Source organism: Lontra canadensis, unplaced genomic scaffold (genome assembly GCF_010015895.1).
Source record: "Lontra canadensis isolate GAN:19392208 unplaced genomic scaffold, GSC_riverotter_1.0 scaffold185, whole genome shotgun sequence".
NCBI classification, from domain to species: Eukaryota; Metazoa; Chordata; class Mammalia; order Carnivora; family Mustelidae; genus Lontra; species Lontra canadensis.
The window spans coordinates 208,817-231,409 of record NW_022631179.1 but is presented as its reverse complement, the minus strand read 5'-3'; the positions used below and the strand labels follow the sequence as shown (position 1 = coordinate 231,409).

Genomic DNA, 22,593 nt, shown 5'->3' with positions numbered 1-22,593 from the left:
CCCCCCCACCCCGGTCATCCCAGACAGAAATTTAAGGGGCATCTCAGACTCCTGCCTCCCATCCCTACACCCATCTAGTCATTGAACTTGTCTGCCCCCTTATCTCTCAGATCTTGGCTTGCCATCCCCACTGTTCGCTCCTTAATCCCAGGACTCCTCACTTATGCCTTAGGTCTCTGCCGTGATCCCGCCTGGCTCCTCCCATCTGGTCTTCCAGTAGGGCAAGAGGGAGCTTTCTAAGATCCACTTCTGATCATACCACTGTTCAATATCTTTACTCGCTTCCCATACCTTTCAGGATCATGTTCACACTCCTTATCTTGCACACAAAACCATAAACCCCGCAGCGCCTAGCTTCTGCAAATCTCTCTTGGCTTGGTTCTCTGCTGCCCTGTCACACACCTCATTCATTTCAGCAATGCCAAAAAGAGTTTCCCAAAGGAGCTGTACCGTGTCATGACACTGTGCTTTCACACAGTCAGCCTTTCCCCTTCCTTGAAATGCTTCTCCCCGTCGTCTTCATCTGAGTAACTCCTGCTCCTCTTTACCCCAGGCCTGTGCTTCCCCATCTTTTCCAGGACTAGGCACTCAGATAGTGATGACATTGGCTGGGCCTGCTAGCATGAATGCAGGAGGCTCCTTGCAGCTGCAAACAACTGCCCAGGGCCCCTGCCTGCTGCCCAAGGTTTTCTTCTCCTTTCAGGACCCCCACTCCCTGCCTTTGCCTTTGCTCCCTCCCACAGCACTTCCCACAAGGAGCTGTTGTCATTTCTCTCTCGAAGTGTGAGTTACTTAGGGATGAGATCCATTTGTGACTTGTATTTCTAGGCCCTACCACAGTGTCTGGTCTGTAACATGCATTCAGTAAATGTTTGCTGTGGGACCCATGGACTCATGAATAAGTAAATAAAGACAACTTGGAGAAAAATCTGCTGCACCTAAAATTAAAAGATCTGGCTTCTAGTCCTGGCTCTATTGTTTACTAACAATTTGACCTTGGACCTCTCATTTTTTCTCAGTCTCAATTTCCATACTGTAAAATGGGGGAAATGATAAGTGTACACAGAAAAGAAATGAGACCAATTGCTCACTTATGACTTGCAAGTGTTCAATAAATATTATCATCACCTGAATTGTGTTAACTTGACCTAGCCCTTAATTATATGCCCCAAAAAGGCAGAGAGGATTTGGGAGGATGAAATGATATGTATAAAGTATAATTTTCCATTTGATACAAAAAGATAATTTGGTTTTTACTTGATAAGTTCAGATTCACTGTAATGTAGTGGTACATTCTCTATCAAAGTGCCAGCCCTCCGAAGAGGGGAATAATTTTTTTCAAGAGAAACCAAGTACTTCTCCCATTCTGTTGTGCACCGGGAAGAACTGTTTAATAATTTTCAGTCTCTCTGTAAAATATCAGGAATATTTAAAATACTCTATACATTCTTCCTTCAGTCAATCAGGAATTTAAGAATATCAGGTACGGTTGTTTAAGATGAAGCCCTGATATGATTAAGGTCTTTTAAGTATGATTTAAGTCGTTATTTTATTCCTTGTGAAAAGGACGGGTATACCAGTTAGTTAGATCGTCATAGAAAATTCTTCATAACAAATACTGGGGAAGTAGCTTATAAAAATAGGGAATTTCCAAAGCTGTTTCCCCAAATTCAAGTGCTATATTTAAGTAAGGGCCGTCCCATGTAAAACTTTCTCCTGGCATTTAAGAGTAAACACTACAACATACCTATCTGATTGCATGGGTAACACGTGTAAGCCACTGGTCCTGTAGCAGTTACATGTGCCAGCCCCAGAATGAGCAGCAGAAGACCAGTCGCTGACATAATCCTGGAATTTGCCTTGGTATGCTCATTCTCGCTCTCACCAAAGATTCCATCCTCATGTTTTGCATGTTATGGCTACCAAGCAACTGAAGCGATATTCTCCGAGCCCTTGCAACACTGAAGCCTTCATAATATGTGGTCCTGCTCCTGTGAGAATTCTCCACACTCAAGCATCATAGACATAACATGGCTGCCCTTGACCTAGCTTAGATAATTCGAATACAGAAGCTATTTTGAATTGTTGTGTTACTTGTTATCTGCTCCACTTCAAGGTAAAACTTCCCACATTCATCAAGGGTTGCTGCCACTACAGAGTATTTCCAACTGTGGAATAATTGTAGCTGTTATGTATTGTGTATTACTGGGAGCCTTGTGTCTTACAGTGATTATTTCTAATTTCTACAATAGTCCTCATTGTTCAATATTTTTTGTATCTAGTTTACAGAGGGAAAAAAAATGAGGCTCAGAGAGATTATGTAGCTTGCTCCACACCACATGCTAATATGTAGCAGAACTGGGATTCAGACCCCAAGCTCTTTGCTTCCAAATCTACTCCCTTTCCACTGTACCTTACTGTTGGGGGAATCAAGTGTGGTTAAGTGAAGGTACCCTTCAAAATTTGCACTGATTAGCAGAGAACAGGTGTACTCGATTCATGATAAACCAAAACAAAGACACAAATCCCATTAAAAGCAGCTGGAGAAATTGAGTAACTAATTGTTTATTCTCTCTGTGCCTCAAAGACTGCTAAAATTAGCTTGGAATTCTATTTGAAAAATTCTTCAATTAATCATAAACTCTGGCTCCCATTTCTAAAGCAACCTTTTGATAGATGTTTCCAACACTTGCCCCATGCAACTCCCATTACTTCCTCTTTTCTTCAGTGTAAAAACAATCTCTTTTCTATTTCTGGGCCCACTTTCTGCTTTTCTAGCCCTGCCAGTTTTTATTATTACAAGGATTCGTCGTGTGAATAATTAACTAAGTGCCTTTTCACCTAGGGCTCATTATCACTGCTCATCTTTCATTTCGTTATTCTTCTCCCAGGACCTCCTATAAGTCAATTCAAATACAGATTTCTTGCTTCTTTCACTTTGAGAATATGATTGGCCATCTTCTTGTCCAACTAAGATCAATATATTATGTTGTCTAATAAACTATCTTATAGAATGGCTTTTATAAACCTCCTAATGTAGGCTGAAAATCAACTGGATGAAGTATCCAGCTGCTTCAAGTTTGGAAAAGAAGAGAAATACTTTTTCTAAAAAATCTTGCTGGCCAACTTCACCTTCTTCCCTCCTATTTTCACCTTATGCTAAGGGCTGTATAATTAACCACTGAACTGAAGCCTGAAACAATGACTCACTTCTTCATGTGTGTTCTGTAATGTCTTGTGTTCAACTTCCTTTGTGGGTATCCTGGGAAGCATGGTTGTTCCTCCTATGCTCAGTAGATATCCTAAGCTCCCTTGGCTTTCTACCTACGTGTGAACTCTGTGCATAACAGAGAGTGGTACACTAGTGCTGGGCATTAACTGAGTGTGCTTCCAAGTAGACAGACATCTGAAATACTAGAAGATGTCATGAACAGTGGTGCTGTGGCACTTTCCTAGGGTCAGGGGCCTTCATGACTCTTGGTTTCTTGTGAAAAACTAGTCTGCCTTTGAATACCAACCCCTCTGGCTTCCACCTCCTGAGTGTGGAAAAGTGACTAGAACTACCACATCCTATTAGGAAGGAGAGAGAGTGACTTACCTACAAGATCTTGGGAATCTTACAAGGAATGGCTGTTATTAGCCTTCCCTACCCCCACCCCCCAAAAGTAATTTTTGGTGCCTTCATGATGAAAATACATAGTTTGTTTTCTCTTATATATGTGAGCCAAGTTCTATCATATAATCCTTTGATTCAAGGCAATAACTCTTTTTCTCATTGCTGATTCACCATATTTCTGGATGTCTGGAGAGAATTTAGAATTAGAGAATTTAATTTTTAAAATATTTTTGAGAATGTATAGTGTATTCCATCACCAGAAACAAAAATGTGGATAAGTGGATCTAGTTTGTTCTGGACATGTGACTTTTGCTGTCTTTTCCCTTTTGCACAGCCCTCTGCCTTTTCTCTCCCTTTCTCTCTTCTGTTTAAAGTTGGTTTATATTATTGATTGTCAAAACATACATTTCTCTCTAAAGTTTCAAAAAGTCCGGGAAAAGGTAGAAAATATAAGGAATAGGAGAGAATTACTTTTAGCCTGGAGAAAAGTATTAAGTTCATTGTTCCTCTCTCTAAATCAAATAATTTTTAATGACTAAAATAAATGTTTTCTTTTTTGTTTTAAAGGTTCCATATTTACTTATAACAGCATGTGACCTTTGTAAGACAGTATTTATGGCAGCTGCTTGCATTTAAATATATTTAAATCATGAAACCTGCCATTCTTTTGTATTTACATGTTCATGAAATGGCTTTGCAAGAATTTTTCTCTATACTACACTTGTTCTCTCCCTCTTTCCTGGTAGTCCTTGAGCTCTGGTGTTTCATTTTGTTTTGCTTTGTTTTGTTTGATGTATGTGATCATAAGGGTGCTTGCTTTCTCTTTATCATTTCTTTGTTTCCATGTGTGAGTACTATATTTTTAATACCTTGTGATGCTCACAGAAGTACTCTTCCTAAACATTACATTTCTTAAGCCTTGGTGTGGAACCTTATTATTTTAGACTTGCTATGTCGAATTTTGGTAAGCCATTGGCAATGGTGGTCTCAGCATAGGATGATTCTGTGTGCTCTAGGGAAAGAACATTCTCAGCTCACCCTCCTGTGGACACCCAGCCAAGAGCTGTTCTCAGTTTTCAGCCTGCCTATCCACCATTACATGGATTTGAAATGACCACCATTATTAGAACTTTGGTTCTCTTCAGTCCTTTGCTCCAAAGTGCTCTGACATTCCGCCATTGTTTAAGAGCAAAGCCATTGGCAGGTCTCGACAGGATCCTCTCAATCCTTCTTCACAACCGTATTCAACATCATGACCACTACATTCAATTTTAGTGATTTGACCTTAGTGGTGGCCTGCTTTTTGCATGGTTGTTCTGTACTCCTTATCCTTGTTCCTCTTTAGAGATCATATAGCTCCAGCTACATCTCAGAGCTGTGGTAAAAATAACATTAAAAATAACCAAAAACTGTTTGTAAAACCTCATCACTCTGTTGATGTATAAAAAAACAATGCTCTGTTCTTTTTGAGGCAGGCCTGAATAAAACATTCTACTAAGGGCAGCAGAAACTAAGTTTACTTTAGTTTGAAAAAGCTTGTTATCCTACCCTAGAAAGAAAAAATTCTATGTTAGGTTGAATAATTAGTTTTTGATGACCCCATGTGGATTACTGTCTGTCCCCTATTTTCCCAAAGGAAAGATTAAAAAAATACAAGAGTTTCAAAAATAAAAGCCCCACCATCACAGCAATATAGAGCCGGGCCAACATGTTTATTTTCAAAACAGAAAACACAGATCTTATAACAGTATATTATTTCCATCACTGTTCCAATTAGAAGAAGGAGGATGATTTGATTATTCTGAAGTATTCTGTAATATATTACAGTGAAAATCTTGGGTTTCTTTATTCTCCAGTTTGTATTTGTAATGACTGTCCCTGAATTATATGCCATAGTATATTAGAAATTATAATAACTGGGGGAAAAGCAATACAAGTAAAGTGAAATGTTTTATCGCCTCCCCAAAAAAACATTTTTAGCGGTATTATATTCATGTTTCAGCAAAAACAGACACAATGAAAAGTATCTCTGAAGCCCATTTCTGAACAGTGTTTTCCAACAATAATGTTATATCTCCTATTCACGTGAAGGTAGACTCAAGAACTTGGTTTGTTAAATACAGCCTTGTTATTTGACCCTTGTTGGAATACTAAGAATCCAGAATGATTTTTGAAAAATACTAAAGAAACGCTGCCTTATGCTGCTACCCTGGAGAGAATCCCCAGGAATTCCATCACTAAACACAGCCACTTCTTATGCTCCACAGCACTTTTTCTCCTGAGAGGCTGCCCTTTCCCATCTACATTAGAGCACCTGGGGAGCTCATTCAGAGGCATGTTCCTTAACATCTCTGTGACCTATAGAATTGTAGCCCGGAGCCTGCCCTTTTTTTTTTTTTTAAAGATTTTTATTTATTTATTTGAAAGAAAGAGACCACAAGTAGGCAGAGAGGCAAGCAGAGAGAGAGGAGGAAGCAGGCTCCCCGCTGAGCACAGAGCCCGATGTGGGGCTCGATCCCAGGACCCTGGGATCATGACCTGAGCCAAAGGCAGAGGCTTTAACCCACTGAGCCACCCAGGTGCCCCTGCCCTTTTGAGAAGTTCCCCTGTGTATGTTATTCTCCTCTCTACAGCATTTCAAGAAGATGGGTTAGAACAGTGAGATGCCACCTCACACCAGTCAGAATGGCTGAAGTTAACAAGTCAGGAAACAACAGGTGTTGGTGAGGGTACAGAGAAAAGGGAACCCTCCTACACTATTGGTGGGAATGCAAGCTGGCAGTCACTCGGGAAAACAGTATGGAGGTTCCTCAAAAAGCTGAAAATAGAGCTGCGCTATGACCGAGCAATCACACTACTGGGTATTTACCCTAAAGATATAAATGTAGTGATCTGAAGGGGCATGTGCACCCCAATGTATATGGAAGCAATGTCCACAATAGCCAAACTATGGAAAGAGCCCAGATGTCCATCAACAGTTGATGGATAAAGAAAATGTGGTGTATACACACACACACACACACACACACACACACACACAATAGAATATTACGCAGCCACCAAAAAATGTGAAATCTTGCCATTTGCAATGACGTGGATGGAGCTAGATGGTATTATGCTAAGCGACATAAGTCAATCAGAGAAAGACAAGTATTGTATGATCTCAGTGATATGAGGAATTTGAGAAAAAAGAGAATCATGGGGGAAGGGAGGGCAAAATGGAACAAAGCAAAACCAGAGAGGGAGACAAACCATAAGAGACTCTTAATCTCAGGAAACAAACTGAGGGTTGCTGGAGGGGAGGTGGGGGGAGGGATGGGTGGCTGGGTTCTGGACATCGGGGAGGGTATGTGCTATGCTGAGTGCTGTGAATTGTGTAAGACTGATGATTGACAGAACTGTACCCCTGAAGCAAATAATATATGTTAATAAAAAAAATTAAAATTTTTAAAAAGTAAAAGAAAAGAAGAAGATGGGTTAGAGGCTAGGGTGTGATAGTGGAAACTGCACATGAGGCTGACAGCTCCGCAACCCCTGTGACTGGTGAAGGGTGACTGACAGCATTGTTTCTCTACTTCAGGAATCATGATGCCTTAGCCTTTGCTATGGGCCAGGCATTGTTCCAGAAGTTCAACACTCATGACCTTGTTTAACCCTCACAGCAGCCCAGAGAAGTGGGCATTACTGTTGTCCCCATTCTGTAGGGGAAGACACTCAGACACCATGTGCATAAATAACTTGCCCAAGGTCGCATACCTAGTGAGTCAGCTCTTTTCCACACTTCCTGCACTTCTACAAATTATGGTACAAAAAGATGGTTTTTGATCTATAAAATGTTTTTGCTTTCCCTCCCAACAAATCAACTTGTTACTCTTCAGCAATTTGTTCTCCATTTTTTTCCTAGAAATCTGTTGTATTCTAAATGTAAGTGATACTAGTGGATTAGGATCTGTATACTATTGGAATTCAACAAATGCTGTGGGATATAAATGCCTAGACAAAATCTTGAGTGGATACTCCTGGCAAGATTTAAAAGGGGGGGGTGTGGGGAGGAGGTGGGATTTGGTATGCCCTTGATCAAACGGGTCATCAGAAGACCTTTATACTAGGAGTACTCTGGGGCCCTTCTGACCCCCAGAAGGCATTTTATCTCCCTTTACACCTAGTTCCTTGTTTAAATTCTAATGCCCTTCAGTATCATCAGCAAAAATCTTCCGAGTCTTCATTTCAAAGCCCTTCCCCACCCTACTTCAGACTTCAAATGACTGTGTCTGAAATGAAAATCACAGAACCTTTAAATGTAGAAATGTGCGAACATAGAACACTGACATGCCAAGTACAGTTGTAACATTTTAAGTTTATTAAGAACATTGAGATGTATTTGAAAAGTAGAAGGCCTGGTAATCCTGTTCATCTTATGTCTAAAATATGTTTCTTTTCTATTAATAAATACAGCAGATGAACTGTGAGTAAAGAAGCTGTCATTTGCCACTCCTCGGAAAGATCCAAGAAGTTTGCGAGCGTCATCTCCCTTCTTGTGTCATTTCTGGTGTTAATGCATTCAGACAGGTTTAACAGCTAGGTCTCCTCGTCTCAAGTGCCATTTCTGGAGATGGCAATTTGAGGAATTTGCAAAGCATGGCAAAAATGTGAGCCAATTTAAAGATACACTACGGTTCATATATCAAAGCAAAAATACTTGTCGATGGTTTTTCAGAGATACTCAAGAACTTGAAAATACATAGACGGAGCCAGACTCTCCAGCCAGTTTCTAGACTATTACAAATGCATACTCTTCCATTTCTTTTTGCTGAAGAAAGACATATTAATACTTCATAACCTGACATCATATAGATACATGTTCATTAAGTCAACCTTCTAGAATTGCAGGGTAGCAGCTATAAAATTGATCTCGGGAGAAAGAGTGCTGGTGCTGTTGGAGAACTTAGAGGATGAATATCAATATCAACTTTGGGCCAAAATTAAGATTTAGCTAAGAACTGGTAAGTCCATCCAGTTTCCAAAACTAGTAGCCCAACTGGCATGCAAAAGGAGTGCTTTTATAAACAATTAATGCTCCTTGCAACACACAGACACACACAGAAGTTATTCATGCATAGTTAGGAAGTCATTTTCTGAGACTTTGGCTAGAAACCTAGCTTTCATGGATGAAACATTTTGGGTAACATCTCCAATATTCCCCTTGAGAAAAATGAAGTAACGAAATCCATTAGACACTTAAAGTTCGCAGCTCTTGTTTCATGTGGATCCAGTATTCTTTGTCTTGGCATGTTGTGATAGTTTGGCACAAAATAGCATCAGAAAAACCATTTTGTCCCTGAAGATGATAGATTCTGCACACTTAATCCATTAATCTGAGCTGATGGGCTTTGCCCAGAGTTAAAACATTCTGTTCTTACATAATGGCTTTCTTATTAAATCTCTGAACAATACCAATTTTTCTGGTGTCTACATTCAACCCCATATTCTAGATGTAAAAAGTAGAGAGAGGAGGTTAATTTTTTTTTTTTTTTCATTTTACGAGGTTCCTTTGGTGCTTGGTATACGTGATCAAGCACTCTTCTGTTTTAGAAAATATTCGATCGTGGTCCTCAGAAGAAGCATATTATCATAGTACTGTTAGCCCCATTATATAGGTGAGAAAGTTGAAGTTGAGCAGCTGGTCTGCTGTCAAACAGACAGTAGGTGGTAGAGCAGGGATCCAGCTCCTGCTGTCTGATTCCAGGGTCTGGGCTCCAACCACTGCACTAGGCTGCCTCTGTGCCTCATTTCAGACCACCCTAGTAGTTAATAACGATGAGCTCAGAACAGAAATGAGAATATTTAACATTTCCAGACCCCCTTTCTGGTCATTCACCAACAATTTCCTCCCCACAGATTGCTTTCTAATTTTCAAAGTGAAGTTTCAGGCTGAAAGTTTTTGGCTTTGGAAAGGTGGAGCCTTTGAGATCACAGAGGAGCAATCTTGGTAGATGGGCTCATGCAGAACAACTTAGCATCAAGAATATTTAATGTATTTAGCGAAAAAGATTGAAAGTGAAGTGGAGGCGTTATAACTGGGTCGTACTCGGCTTATTTGAAAAGTTACTTTCAAATTGTTAAATCCCGCTTCCTACAACTTCAGTCGTCCGGCTTAGATTGAAGTCGGGAACACCGGTGCGTTTTACAGTAACAGTTCCACTTGGAATTGATAAGGAGCCATTAGTCTCAAGTTCTTATTCTCAGCCCACTAAGGAAGGCCACAAGGCCACCACTCCCTGACTGATTCCCGGGTTTGCACACACACATGGGTACTGCTGGAATAACGAAGATCTTGTTGTTGTTAATGGAGATATAACCTATCCCGAAAGTTTTGCGACGTCAGCTTACCCCCACCCAGACGGAGGAGCTCTTCGCTATTGGTCCGGAAGAGAGGGGTGTGGTTTCTCATTTTTATTTCCCGGAGGCGTTAGAGGAGACGATGCATTGACAGAGAGGCAGCCGAAGGTGGGGATCCTGAGGATCCGGGACATCTGGGCATCATTAGCCATAGTGAGGGGCCAGCCCACATGAGAGGCAGCAGGAAGGAAAAGAATCTTTGGCCAGATGTTCGAAGTCATGGCTGGAGGAAACACTGGCTTAATTTTTGGAAAAGATTTTTCTTCAAACCCTGAAGTGATTTTGGAAGCCACTCATTCTTTAAGGCCTCAGGATAAATAATTGTGCTAGTATATTGCAAAAAGGAAAAAAAAATTATAAACGCTATCCATGAAGAAGAGGTGGGTTTCATTTATAATTCTCAACTATTCAGAAAGGTTGCCAAACTCTTGCCCCACCACCCCTCTCAAGGCCCTCAAAACTCAGGCTCCACTGCTTTTCTGGGAGCAGCATCCTTGGTACTCACCAGGCTCAGATGCAGTCTCTTCCCGCCATGCTGGAGTTTTAAAGAACTCCCCTCGGGTTATAGTGGGCCTGGAAGAAGCAGCTCTGTCATCCAGATACGTGTTGCAGTGTGTTGGGTATTTTTTCCTTCCTGCTGGGGCAAACATCACTTAGAATGATTTATCGTTACTCATTCGGAAGCTCTGACTACCCCAAAGAGAGGCTAACCACAAAAATTTCCTCTAAAAGTGATGCAGCCACAGCTGTCTAGGAGTTATTTAGCAGTAATTCACTCTGGGCAATAGAAGAGTGATTATAAGGATATCATGTCTATTAAAACGTCAATCCAATTAAAGCCTGGGAGAGAACTCAAGAGACCTCAGAGTCCCTATTCTGTGATTTGGGCAGGGTTTTTTTTTATATTTTAGATTAAATCATAAGCAGAAAAAAGTCTCTTTTTGCATCTCTGTGGTCTAAAATACTTTTTTAAAAAAAGAACAGAAAAGGTGTTTAACTGATTTTTATTAAGTTGTCATTCAACAGGCTTCCTGTGTAAACAGTGCATTAAGCCTTGTCATGGTCTTCGAAGGTAGCTTTATCGATGGAAGACCACTCGAGTAATTGAATGCAGTAGTTAAAAACATGACCTTCAGAGTCGGCTGACGTGGAGCTGAGACTCACCACCCCCGTTGCCAAAATGAGTCCTTTGCGAGTGTCTGGACCCTTCTAAGCTCCAGTGTCATTTGGAAATAAGGCCCATGGTGCTATTTCACAGGGTTATTATCAGCATTTAGCCAAATAACATTTTAGAGCCCCTGGCATAGCGCCTGGCACAAGAATAACCTTCCAATCAATATTAGTAATTGTTACTTTAAAGATAACCCCTTCTCGTAACATTGGAGTCTCTCAATATTCAAGTTTGAACTGGATGAAGCTGGATTGTGAATTCTTTCAATCTGTTTCTATTTCACAGGCCAAAACCACTGCCACATCAGGGAAGGCCACATGGTAGATTACTATCTTATTTATTAAAGAGATTACCATAAGGCAAAAGTCGAAGTTCAGTGAAAAAAGCAAACATGTACAGAATGACCCCATTTTTTAAAATGTATATAAACTTGCTTGGAAAACCATATATTCAAATATTATATTAGTTATCCCTAAACTTCCTGTATTTTCTCTTTTATACCTTTTTCCTAGATTTTCTGCAGTGAACCTATATGACTTTCGTATTAGAAAAACACAGCATAGGGGCGCCTGGGTGGCTCAGTGGGTTAAAGCCTCTGCCTTCCGCTCAGGTCATGATCCCAGGGTCCTGGGATCGAGCCCTGCATCGAGCTCTGCTCAGCAGGGAGCCTGCTTCCCCCCTCTCCCTCTGCCTGCCTGTCTGCCTACTTGTGATCTCTCTCTCTCTGTGTCAAATAAATAAATAAAATCTTAAAAAAAAAAAAAAACACAGCATATGCTGTTTTTAAAAGGACAGTATAGAGTTATAGTGGAACCAATCTTTAGGTGTGTGTGTGACCCCCGCCTGGATCCAGTATGTGGGGAAGTAAAGATAGAGACTATGGAGGTGGGAGCAGGGAGCCTCAGGGATGGCCCCGTCCGTTTGGGGTAAGGTCCTGTAGATTTAGAGCCGTCGGCATTTCGTAATCTTCAGGAAGGTTTTCCATCTGTCCGGTTTGCCAGAGCCTTGCTCTTTATCTCAACTGTTCCAAGTATGTAAATAACTCCAGAAACTGATCTGGTGTCCTGGGGGCTCTTGGGACCTCTGAGATCAGAAACACACCAAACCCTGGCTGTCCACATCAGCTGTCCCCAGTGATGGCCCCAAAACGGACACAGTTGCGAGGGGGAGCGGTGGTCAAGCATCTGCATCTCTGAATCACTCCATCTCCATTTAGGGAAATACGTAGTGCATGATTTTTAAATTATTTAATTTTTTAAAATCCTCATATTTTTTATCTACACCTAAGTGATGTGAGTTTCTGCTCCACATTTGTGGAATCTTTTTAAACATTCCTAATCTAAGGGCTTATTGATTCAATTTGAAAAAAAAAAAAAACTCAGAGATTTGACCATATTTTTATCTCTTTTTATGACCATAACTCTTACTTCAGGAATATATATCAGAATTAATATGTTTCTAGATTGCGTTTATCAAAGTCGAGTGGACTCTGCCTACAGAGCTTGGTGCTTCCACATCTCGAATGGCAATAGAAGTGGTTTTCAGTGTAATTGTTTCTCTACATAACTTTATAAGGAAACACATGTCCAAACTGAGGATAGCCCCACTTTAAGTTTCAGCATGGTTTGGGTTTTACGGCATCCAAGATTTTCCTAACTACGCACCTCTTTTTTTTTTTTCTTTCCTTTTCTTTTTTGGTCTTAAAACACGCTCTTTTGGCTGGTTCAATAAGTTGTTCCTGCCAACCAGTTGCTTTTATGGTAATTGACAGCGTAGCTGATTTTTGGAAACTTAGAATCTAAAAAGGCATTTTAGCCCAGACTTCGGATAGGCCGAGCCAAGCTACTTGCAGAGTGAGAGATACAGCTGAGCTGAATGTAGGGCAGTCAGACCCCAAGTCTGTGCATGCTCATTAACAGCAGGGAAACGTCTGCTCTGGCTCAGACTTCGGATTTCTCTCTTTCCAGCGGCATTCAGAATCCTTCCCTCTCCTGGCAGACTGTGACTGGATGCCACTTCTGGACAGGAGCCAGGGAGACCACCTGTCTGCTGTGTGTAGAAGTGGCTTGAGCCCCCCCCACCGAGCACGTATCTATTGGCTGAAAAGAAGCAAAACACTTGAATCAGATAAAAGCCAGCTAGTTTACACTTCAAAAGAAAAAAGCATAAGAAAAAAGCATCTTCACAATTAATGGAGTTATTTAATGTAAGGAGTAGAGGGTACCTTTTCTGAGTTCCCCTCAATGATGTCAGTTCTCTAAAATAGCTGGGGTATTTCCCCAGATTTCATCTCAGAATAAGGACTGGAAAAACAATCTTCCCTAACCAGCAGATCTTTATTGCCCTTTGCTTTCCTGCAAGAGCACAAATGTTTCAGAGTAAAAGGACCCCTGTTTGCTATCTTGCTTCTGCTAGCTCTTCTGGGAACTAGAACACACTACTCTGCAGGAGGTGGCTCTTGGACGCAGAATATCCTAGTGACACTGGGCAACCCACCAATAACAGCAACAGGGAAAGCACGCCCTTCTAACACCAATTTATGTTTTGAACCAGAAGCACCCTGGACACAGAGACTCTCCCCACCCCCCTCCGCCCCAAATAGTAGTAGTCACCTCTTTCTTGTTGGTTTGAAATGTTTGACACTGAGCTTTGTTACACCCTGTTTTCGCGTTGCTCTTGCTAGAGATGCAAAATGTCTCTTCTGTTCCTTACTTTTTATGAAGACCTTTCTTCTATTGCTGGGAAAAGAACCTGAATCCATACCTAATGACACTGAACATACCCGTCAGCTTTAGAAATGAAACACAGGAGGCAGTCTTTTGAATGTTGCTGGGGGACCTTGTTGAAATCGTGAAACTAATTAAGAATACCCGAACAGGGATTGGAATCTAGGTTTTACACTTCAAAGGTATTTTCATAGGCACTGAGCTGTAAAACTCATACACCCGGAGAGTAAGCAGAATTTTATAATTTCGCAGTTGGCTGTAGTAAACTTGTTTCTCGGTGGAAGGACTTCAGGGAGACTAGCCGCAGTGCTACCAGCATCCAGCTGCTGACCGCGCTGCACGACGTATGCGTTCACTCTTCCTCTTAAACAGAATCTCTCCATGGACCTGAACGGTGAATTCACATGTAGGCTCCACTCACTTATGGCATTTCTGGGTTCTGTAACCCATTACATATTTGATGGCCACAGGCTTCCTTCTTGTCGTCTGTGCGGTAATCACTCTTGGGTTGATCATTCAGGTAGGGAATTCGCCTCTGGTCCCCTTTGAATATGTGAGACTGCTTTGTTTGTAAGCCAGAGCATCAGTTACATGGTCTTTTCTAAATTATGTTTTGTTATTTCCCTAATGTTATTTAAGCTTCATGGAACTTATTCTGCTTTTGCCAAGTCTTTCCATTGAATAAATATCTCCATAACCTATTGCTTCACTTTGGCAACAGAATTGTTGCAATTTGTGGGCAAAATTGAGCAAAGGCTTAACTCTTTCTTTTTTCCTCTGTAAAATATCCAGTGTTGCTGGCTTTCCTCCTCCTAAACAAAGACCTTGACTTGTTCTCTGTTTTTGTAGTACGTTGTCTCTGTCATTCCTGAGTAAAGATTTACAGATAATAGTACGAAACAAAGAGTGACTTAACAGACATAACAGAGACATGCTATCCATGTACAGAGGCACTAATACACAATAAGCTAAGACACAAAGTGCTTAGAATAGTGCCTGGCACAGAGGAAGGGATCTGTAAACTGGGATTATTGGAGTTCTATGAATTAAAAATTGTCATTCTCTTTCTTCAATTACATAAGTAATTGCATAGTTACAAAAATATCAAAAGCAACCGAAATATAGCTAACCATCCAGGCCAACCTAGTAGGGACCAGAAGATACAGTCGGTGACCATCCAGCTGCTCACAGATTGAGCTATTTCCCCAAAGGACTCCTAAATGAAAGGAGATCAAAGAAAGGGACTAATGTTTGTTGTTCTGTTTTGGGCCAGACACATAGCATCTCATTTATTCCTCGTAAGAACCTTGTTATTTATGCACTAAGTGTTTTTGTTTTGTTGGCTTGCCTTTTTTTTTTTTTTTAAAGCTCCCTGGGACCCTAGGAAGGATTCTACAAAGAGCCCATAGTGACCCTTTATTTCCCCCAGGTCCACACCAGGAGGCCTGACTCAGGATGCACTAACAGGCTTTCCTAATTCTTTTCCTTCCTAGAGGACACAGGACTTTAGCTGCCTCCTCTCCATGGACATATAATCATTTTTCTCCTGAACATATCTTCCTTGGAAAATTTTACCCTGGTCACACTGTATTATGGTCATGTTGATGCTCTTATTCTCAAGTCCCATTACTGTCTTAGAGCCCAGAACTGGAAAATTATGCTGCCTCGCCTTACTAGCCTTGAGCCTTGCAGAGGGGAAAAAAATGTCTTCAAAAAATATTGGGTTGAGAGAGGTAAAACAAAGGGAGAGGAGGGAGGGCGGGAAAATACAGCTTTCCAAAGCCATACAACTGGAAGGAGGTCTTGAGTAAATACCCCGGTTTTCATGTTTCCTGTATAGGGCAAAGTGCCTCATTTCATAACTACTTGGTAATATTTATTGTTGTTGTTGTTATTTATTGTTGTTGTTGTTGTTATTTGTTGTTGTTGATGATGATGATGGTGGTGGTAGTGATGGTGGTCGTAACTTAACTTAGTTTTGAAATCTCATAGGCTGATGGGGAGTCTCAACCCTGTTCCTTTGTCCCCATTTCCCATGCCATGCTAGCAGATCCTCTTTACCCTCTGTATATCTTTCCCTCCAGCATTTCTATTTTTGGGTTCCCAGTACCATATTCTTTTACCCTAAAAGCTACCTAGGGAGAATTAATCAAGATTAGTAGCCCATTTCATCTTTCTTGATATTGATGTTTGCACTGGTAGACATTAGTGCCTAAGAGAGGGAGGAAATATACACCAAAAGAGAGAGTGCATAAGCAAAGCTCACCCCATAATGCTCATTTCCTGCAGTGGGAAGGATTCCTTTGCAGCTAGAAGACTGGTGCCTGCTTATTCTAATAGGGCCAGAAGCCCTGTGCTGTTGCACTGAATCTGCCACTCATTTGCTAGTTAGCCAGAGGGAACTATTTGTCAATCTGTTTTCTGAAATCACGGTTTGATTCCCACGAAGTCATAGAAGGTTGAACCAGAGGCACCCTGAAGTTCTAAGAGCTCTCTTATTTTATAGTTGAGGAAATTGCATCCCAGACTTTGTGGGAGCATTGTAGCCTGTCCGAAGGTACAGCAGGTGAGTGGGGGAGTGAGATCAGAACCTGGCCGCAGGAGGAGTTAGGGTTCTTGTCCCTCTACTGTTTGCCTCCTCATTAAAAAATCCAATTTCTTGGAATAAATCAATGTCAGATTTTTGTATATTTATGAAAGCTATTTTGCATTTTTTATTACCTGTTCTCATCTTATTCCTGCTTCTTTGCAGAGAGATTTCTTTAGTATCTTAAACTACTTTATCTTTGTTAAACAAAAAATTAACTGATTTTCAACCATATTTCCTGATGAGCTTCTATTCCTGGTCATTAATGAGACAACTCCAGAGATTAAAACAGAAAGAAACAAGGAAAGAAAAATAATTGAGTTTTTGCTTGTCTTTACAGACGCTCTGGAAAATGGATCCAATAAGGGTGACAGGTGAGAAATATGTTTTTATCCGCCATTTGTGCTTTTCACTGATGGCATATTCTGTGTACACTGCAGTGGGTTTGATCATTATCTTTCTTTTCTTGCTTAAATCCAGTGCAGCCCACAGGAAGGGACCAAGCAAGGATGACACATACTGGAAGGAGATTAATGCCGCTATGGCCTTAACAAATCTTGCACAGGGCAAAGACACACTGCAGGGAACCACCAGCTGCATCATCCAGAAGTCGTCACATATAGCAGAAGTCAAGACCGTCAAAGTGCCACTGGTCCACCAGTTTTAAGGGTTTGTTGCTTTTCAGACCAATGGCTGTTCTTCACGTCAGTGTTTTCCCATAAAGCCTCCTCCTACGAGCCGAAGCAGAAGTGGAAATGACTCCCTTTCAAACCTCTTTTTATTTTTAATTATCCTAACTATATCATTTAGTTGCTTCTATAAAAGACATATAAATTATAAAAACCTCACTTTAATCAAAAATAGTAACTTATTTTATATTACTCAAACTATGCATCAGGTGTCTGCATTGCCGTTACAGTAAGTGCCTTGCTTCCCAAAAATCAGCAGCAACGTGGGCGTAGTGGAGCAGCTATGCCTCAAATGACAACACCGCCATGCTTGTTCGTCTGTGTGTCACTCCAGACGGGCCTCTGACCATTCCAGGACTGAAACCACACGCGCTGAAAGGCCTCACAATGTATTCAGTAATTCACGTGTTACAACTTGGACATCTATTCAGCCCAAATGAAACGTTCCTCTTAAAAAAACAACTTCTGCAGCATTTAAAATTGTTGAGCATGCTTTTCAGAGTGACAGTGAGAATTTCATGCATGTATCTTGCCTGCCTATCAGACACACTACAAAGTTCCAAAAGGAAAGGAGCGGTGATCACATAACATGTACACGTAAAAAGAATCCAGTGAATACATTGTGATCTGAAGAACTTTTTCCAAGCATTGCTGGAAAATACCACAATGCCCTTTTAGAATTCATTTGGATTTTCTTTTTCTTAAATTTCGCTGAAGTTCTTAAAAATTTTATTATATAAATTACTCAAAATGTTGCCGTGTAGAACTAAACCTATAGTTTAGTTTTAACACATAATCCTGTTTGCGTTAAAGTTCAGTGCTTTTTGTGATGGAAAGCTTTTCATGTGGAATGGTTAAAAAACCTTTTAGTTGGTTCATTTCAAATTATAATTGCTGATGGACAATTTGTATTGCAACGAGAACAAGACAATGAAAGAAATGTATCTTTATGTGAATATACATATACACTCATAAAACTGGTTTTTAAATTTAAAACATATGGAAAACAAACATTGACAGTCTTTGCATTTTGCCAAGCAGGACATTAAAGTAAAAATTAAGTGAACTCATGCATTAAAAGAAGGAACGTTTCGTTTTTAAATTAGACTATCACTGAGTGAGAATAATCAGTATCAGGAAAGAAGAATATAGTTTTCAACCAAACAATAATATTCTAATCAGCTGGGGGAGACTTGAAACTTGAATAAACAGTGGAGATGCCAAATATAAGAGAGAATATGTGCTACAGAGAAGTAAAAAGGATTTGACTCTTTTATGGTGGGATGTTTTTTCTGGGTATGTAATCTATTTTGTAATTTTTTTTTTTTTAACTGGAAAGCTTTTTTGTGAGTGTGAATGAGAGCCATTAGTGCAGCCATGTGGTGATATTTTTCTTTATTTTGCAAAATGTTTTTCAAACCAAAGGCTGCTCTAGTTGATATGTGGACAATATCAATCTTGATATAAATCGTAGGACACTTTTTCATGTAACATAGTATTTGGGGTTTGGGTTTATTTAGTGTAATGAAAATAATTTGATATAAAAATATTTTGTATATATATTTTTACTTTGTTTTCTAAATTGCTGTTTGCAGTAACAGTAAGTGCAAAGCAGGATATGTTAAGTTATGACTGTATGATCAGATGAAGTATGAGTTCATTTGGTTTACATCCTTAAATAGTTACAGATCCTTGACAAAAACTTTCGAATCTTTACCAGTTAATTTTGTCATAATGTGATCATGTCAAAGAAAGCTAAGGACAAGTACTTCACTCTTTTTCATACTATTATAAGTTATTCTGGTATTAAATATTTTAATAAAATTGACTTTGTTTTGACATATTTCAGTTAGATGAATGGATGCTGGTTGTTTTTTATTTGAATTAGTCATAATTCATTTTTGCCATCCTTTTAAAAAGAATCAGCAAATTCGTTCTGTGTTATAAACTATGGATGACAAGGCATTATAGGAGAGCTTTCACATAATTTTTATTTTTAAATACCAAAGCTTGGAATCTGGCCTATAAACACATCAAGAAGATTTTATAATTATCATATCCTTGGCAATATCTCCAATTGCAATTACTTTTAATTTATTTTTTCTTTTGCTGCTTTAACATTTTCTGGAAATTAAAGTTCCCCCCAATCCTTAAAAGAATCTTGAACAATGCTGAGCCAGCAGCTAAGAATCTAACTCATAATTTATGTTGTAGAGAAATAGAATTACCTCTATTCTTTGTTTTGCCATATGTAATCATTTTAATAAAATTAATAACTGCCAGGAGTTCTTGACAGATTGAAAATAAAAGTTAATTTCTAGACTTCAATGATCATATGAATTTTGTTTTCCTTTGAGAGTTGACCAGGTGGAGAAAGAAGTAGAACAGAAGGGTCCATTATATGCCGTAAGTCTCTTTAGGTTGGTAAGGGATATGATATGGGAGCACTGCATTTGTATTAGGTTTGCTTTTCATCACCTTAGACCACCAACCTACCTTTTAAGAGCCGAGAAAAAGAGAGTATGATGCTAACTGTTAAAATACATACATAAATTTAAAATGAACATTTGCACTAAATACTTTCTTTGAATAGCTAATACAATAAGCATTATCACTGTGTGCTATGTACTGGAGAGAATCTTGGCTTTGAAGTTAGACAGATCTATGTATCTCAGTTCCGTCACCCACTATATAAGATTCAGATTCAGTCATTCTGGACTTGGCTTTCTTCATCTGCAAAGTGAAAGGAATGAGTCATAGCTTGTAGACTGGCTACAAGGTTTAGAGATCACATAAAGTGTTCTAAGTGCCTACCACAGTGCCTGGCATTTAATAGGTGCTTAATAAATGGAAGGTATTATCACATAATTATAATTCCTCTATATAGGGTTTGTGTGCAAGAAAGTAGCAATACACACAGTGTATTGGGATACGGAGAGTTGCATGAGGAGCGTTGGGAAAGGAAAGAGGTCTGACATGAAAGACTGCTGGGGAATAATAATAGTTGGGATCAGAGTTAGAGAGACCTTCAAGAAAGATCATTTTATGATTACTACCTTGAACTTCCCAGAGTAAAGAATAAAGTATAACAAATGTAGGAAAGAACAGAAATGCCAATAGAAAACATAGCATGTGGGAGAGCTTCCTTCATCCATATCGGCTAGAATTGCTTTTCCCTCTCTTCATCCTGCTTGATCTTGTTCAAGATGACGAAGAACTCAAGCTGCTCTCTGTATCCCTGCCTGCTCCAAGTAGCAGTGTTTAACAAACAGGGGCAACAGCCATGGTCTGCTTTTAAACTCATCCAGCTCAACAGCATAACATCATGCAAATAAACACAGAGAGTAAGCAAGCCACCCAGACTCTTCTGTCTGGGGCGGCTTAGGTCGGCCATGCCTTGGAAAGCAGTGTGGTGTGGTGGTAAGGACTTGGACTGGCATAACCTGGCTTTGCTTCCTCACTGCTTGGTGTCTTTGGGGAATAAGCATAAGCCTTGTGTACCCAGTGTTTGCATCTATAAAATTTGATCTATGAAATTTACCTACTCTGAAGATCTCTTGTGAAGATCAAATAAGGCAGTGAATATAAAAGTACTTTGCAAACTGCATGTACTGTACAAATGTTAATGATTATTAATGTGTTCCAGATGACTCTGAAACACTTAATATCCTATAATTTTTGGCAATATAAACTGTGGTTTCCATGAAGCATAGAAGACCACCAGATTTTGTCAAGTTCATATTGTGATCTACCATCTTTGGGCCGTCTTGAGCAAAGTCTTCTGGTCTTCTACTTCTTTTGTTTGTTTTTTGTTTGTTTTGTTTTGTTTTTATTTTTCACCTTTTTTTTTTTTAACAGTTATGATCAGAATTAGGTGACTGATTGTCATATTGCAGGGACAGAATCCTAACTTTATCACTTCCTAGGCTGGAGATACATCTTAGAGATGGACTAAAAATTTGGTTGCAGAAGTGTATGTATTGCCCATAATAAACTCTTTTTTTTTTAAGGTGAGAAAAACCAGTTTCTAAGTTTGGACAAACAAGCTGATGTGCTTTTTACATCTTTACACGAATGACTCCATGGAAAATCATGTAAAGTTTGTCTCAGTAAGTCTTCTGAAATAAATTTCAGCCCAAAGCCAGCTTCTGGAAATTTGATCAGTAGTGAGTCTAATCTGACTTGTATTCATGACTTTTAAACAAAATTTAAAATTTTAATTCATGTTTTGTAAAAGTATAAACATAACTTATGCTAGCTGTAGAAACATTTAAGCAGTGTAGGAGGACATAAGATTAAAATAAAAAACAAAAACCCATACCCTATCTCTCCATGATCCCAATCCCACATCCCAAAGATAACCATGCTTAACAATGTCTTGTGTCTATTTCCAGAAACTCTATGCTTATACAAACTTGTACTTTTTCATCTTGCACTTCTTACCGTATTCATACGATCCTGTAATATTTTTTCCATTCCATCATGTGTATGTGTATACATGTTTCATATCTATATTTATGTAGATTTCATTATTTAAATGAATGCACAGGATTTTATTTTGGATCTTTTATAATTTACTTAGCAAATACCTCCTTGGTGGACTTCTGGATTTTTTCCTATTTTTGGTTATTATAAACTAGTGCTACTCAAAGTGCTGTTTTACATTGAGATAAGGAGCTTACCCCAGAATATAAATTAGCATACTGCAAGAAAAACTTCTATGAATAAAAATTGTCACCTGAACTCACAGAGCTCTTAGTTGATTTATATTCTGACCCCTTATCTCCTCCCAGACTAATAACCAACAATTGATGAATTGTCATCATCAAACAGACCATATTTCAACATCACTGATATAAATACTGATGCAGCGAACATTCTTGTATATATGTGACTTCAGCCACTTGTATGTCTATGGAATAAATACCTGAAAGTGGAATTCATTGGTCAAATGATAGGTAAATTTAATTTTGTGATGGATGCTGCCAATTTTCCAAGTAAAAGGTCTACCAATTTACACTGTTAACAGTAGAAAGTGAATGTCTGTTTTTCTTCAACTTGTTCAAAACATTGAGTATTATTAAGCTTTTCCATACTAGACAATGTGGTAGGCAAAAGTGATATTTTGTCATTGCTTTAACTGCAACTTTCTCAAGATGAGTGGCACACATAAGTTTATTGGTCATGTATTTGTTTTCAATGAACTGCTTGTTTGTGTCTTTTTTGTTGTTGTTTCTTCATTTCTTTTTCATTCTTACCTTCCTTTCATCCATTTGTTAGTGATTTGTACATTATTTGTATATTTTAAAATTCTCTTCTATTCTGTCTACAATATATGCTGTAAATATTTTCCAAGAATGTTTTTATATATATTTTCCTCACTTATAGTATTTTTGAGTTCAGAA

General features: G+C 39.3%; 1 protein-coding gene across 3 annotated transcripts in view; it reads left to right on the top strand.

The window, feature by feature from the left end:
* MKX (mohawk homeobox) overlaps positions 1 to 19,040 on the top strand; it is a 65,956-nt gene extending 46,916 nt beyond the window's left edge. For all 3 annotated transcript variants that reach the window (XM_032847125.1, XM_032847126.1, XM_032847124.1), the window contains exons 6-7: positions 16,840 to 16,873; positions 16,980 to 19,040. In XM_032847125.1, coding sequence (XP_032703016.1) covers positions 16,840 to 16,873; positions 16,980 to 17,166 — 221 coding nt within the window. In that variant the 3' untranslated portion in view covers positions 17,167 to 19,040. The remainder of the gene's footprint in view (positions 1 to 16,839; positions 16,874 to 16,979) is intronic.
* The last annotated feature ends 3,553 nt before the right edge of the window (positions 19,041 to 22,593 follow it).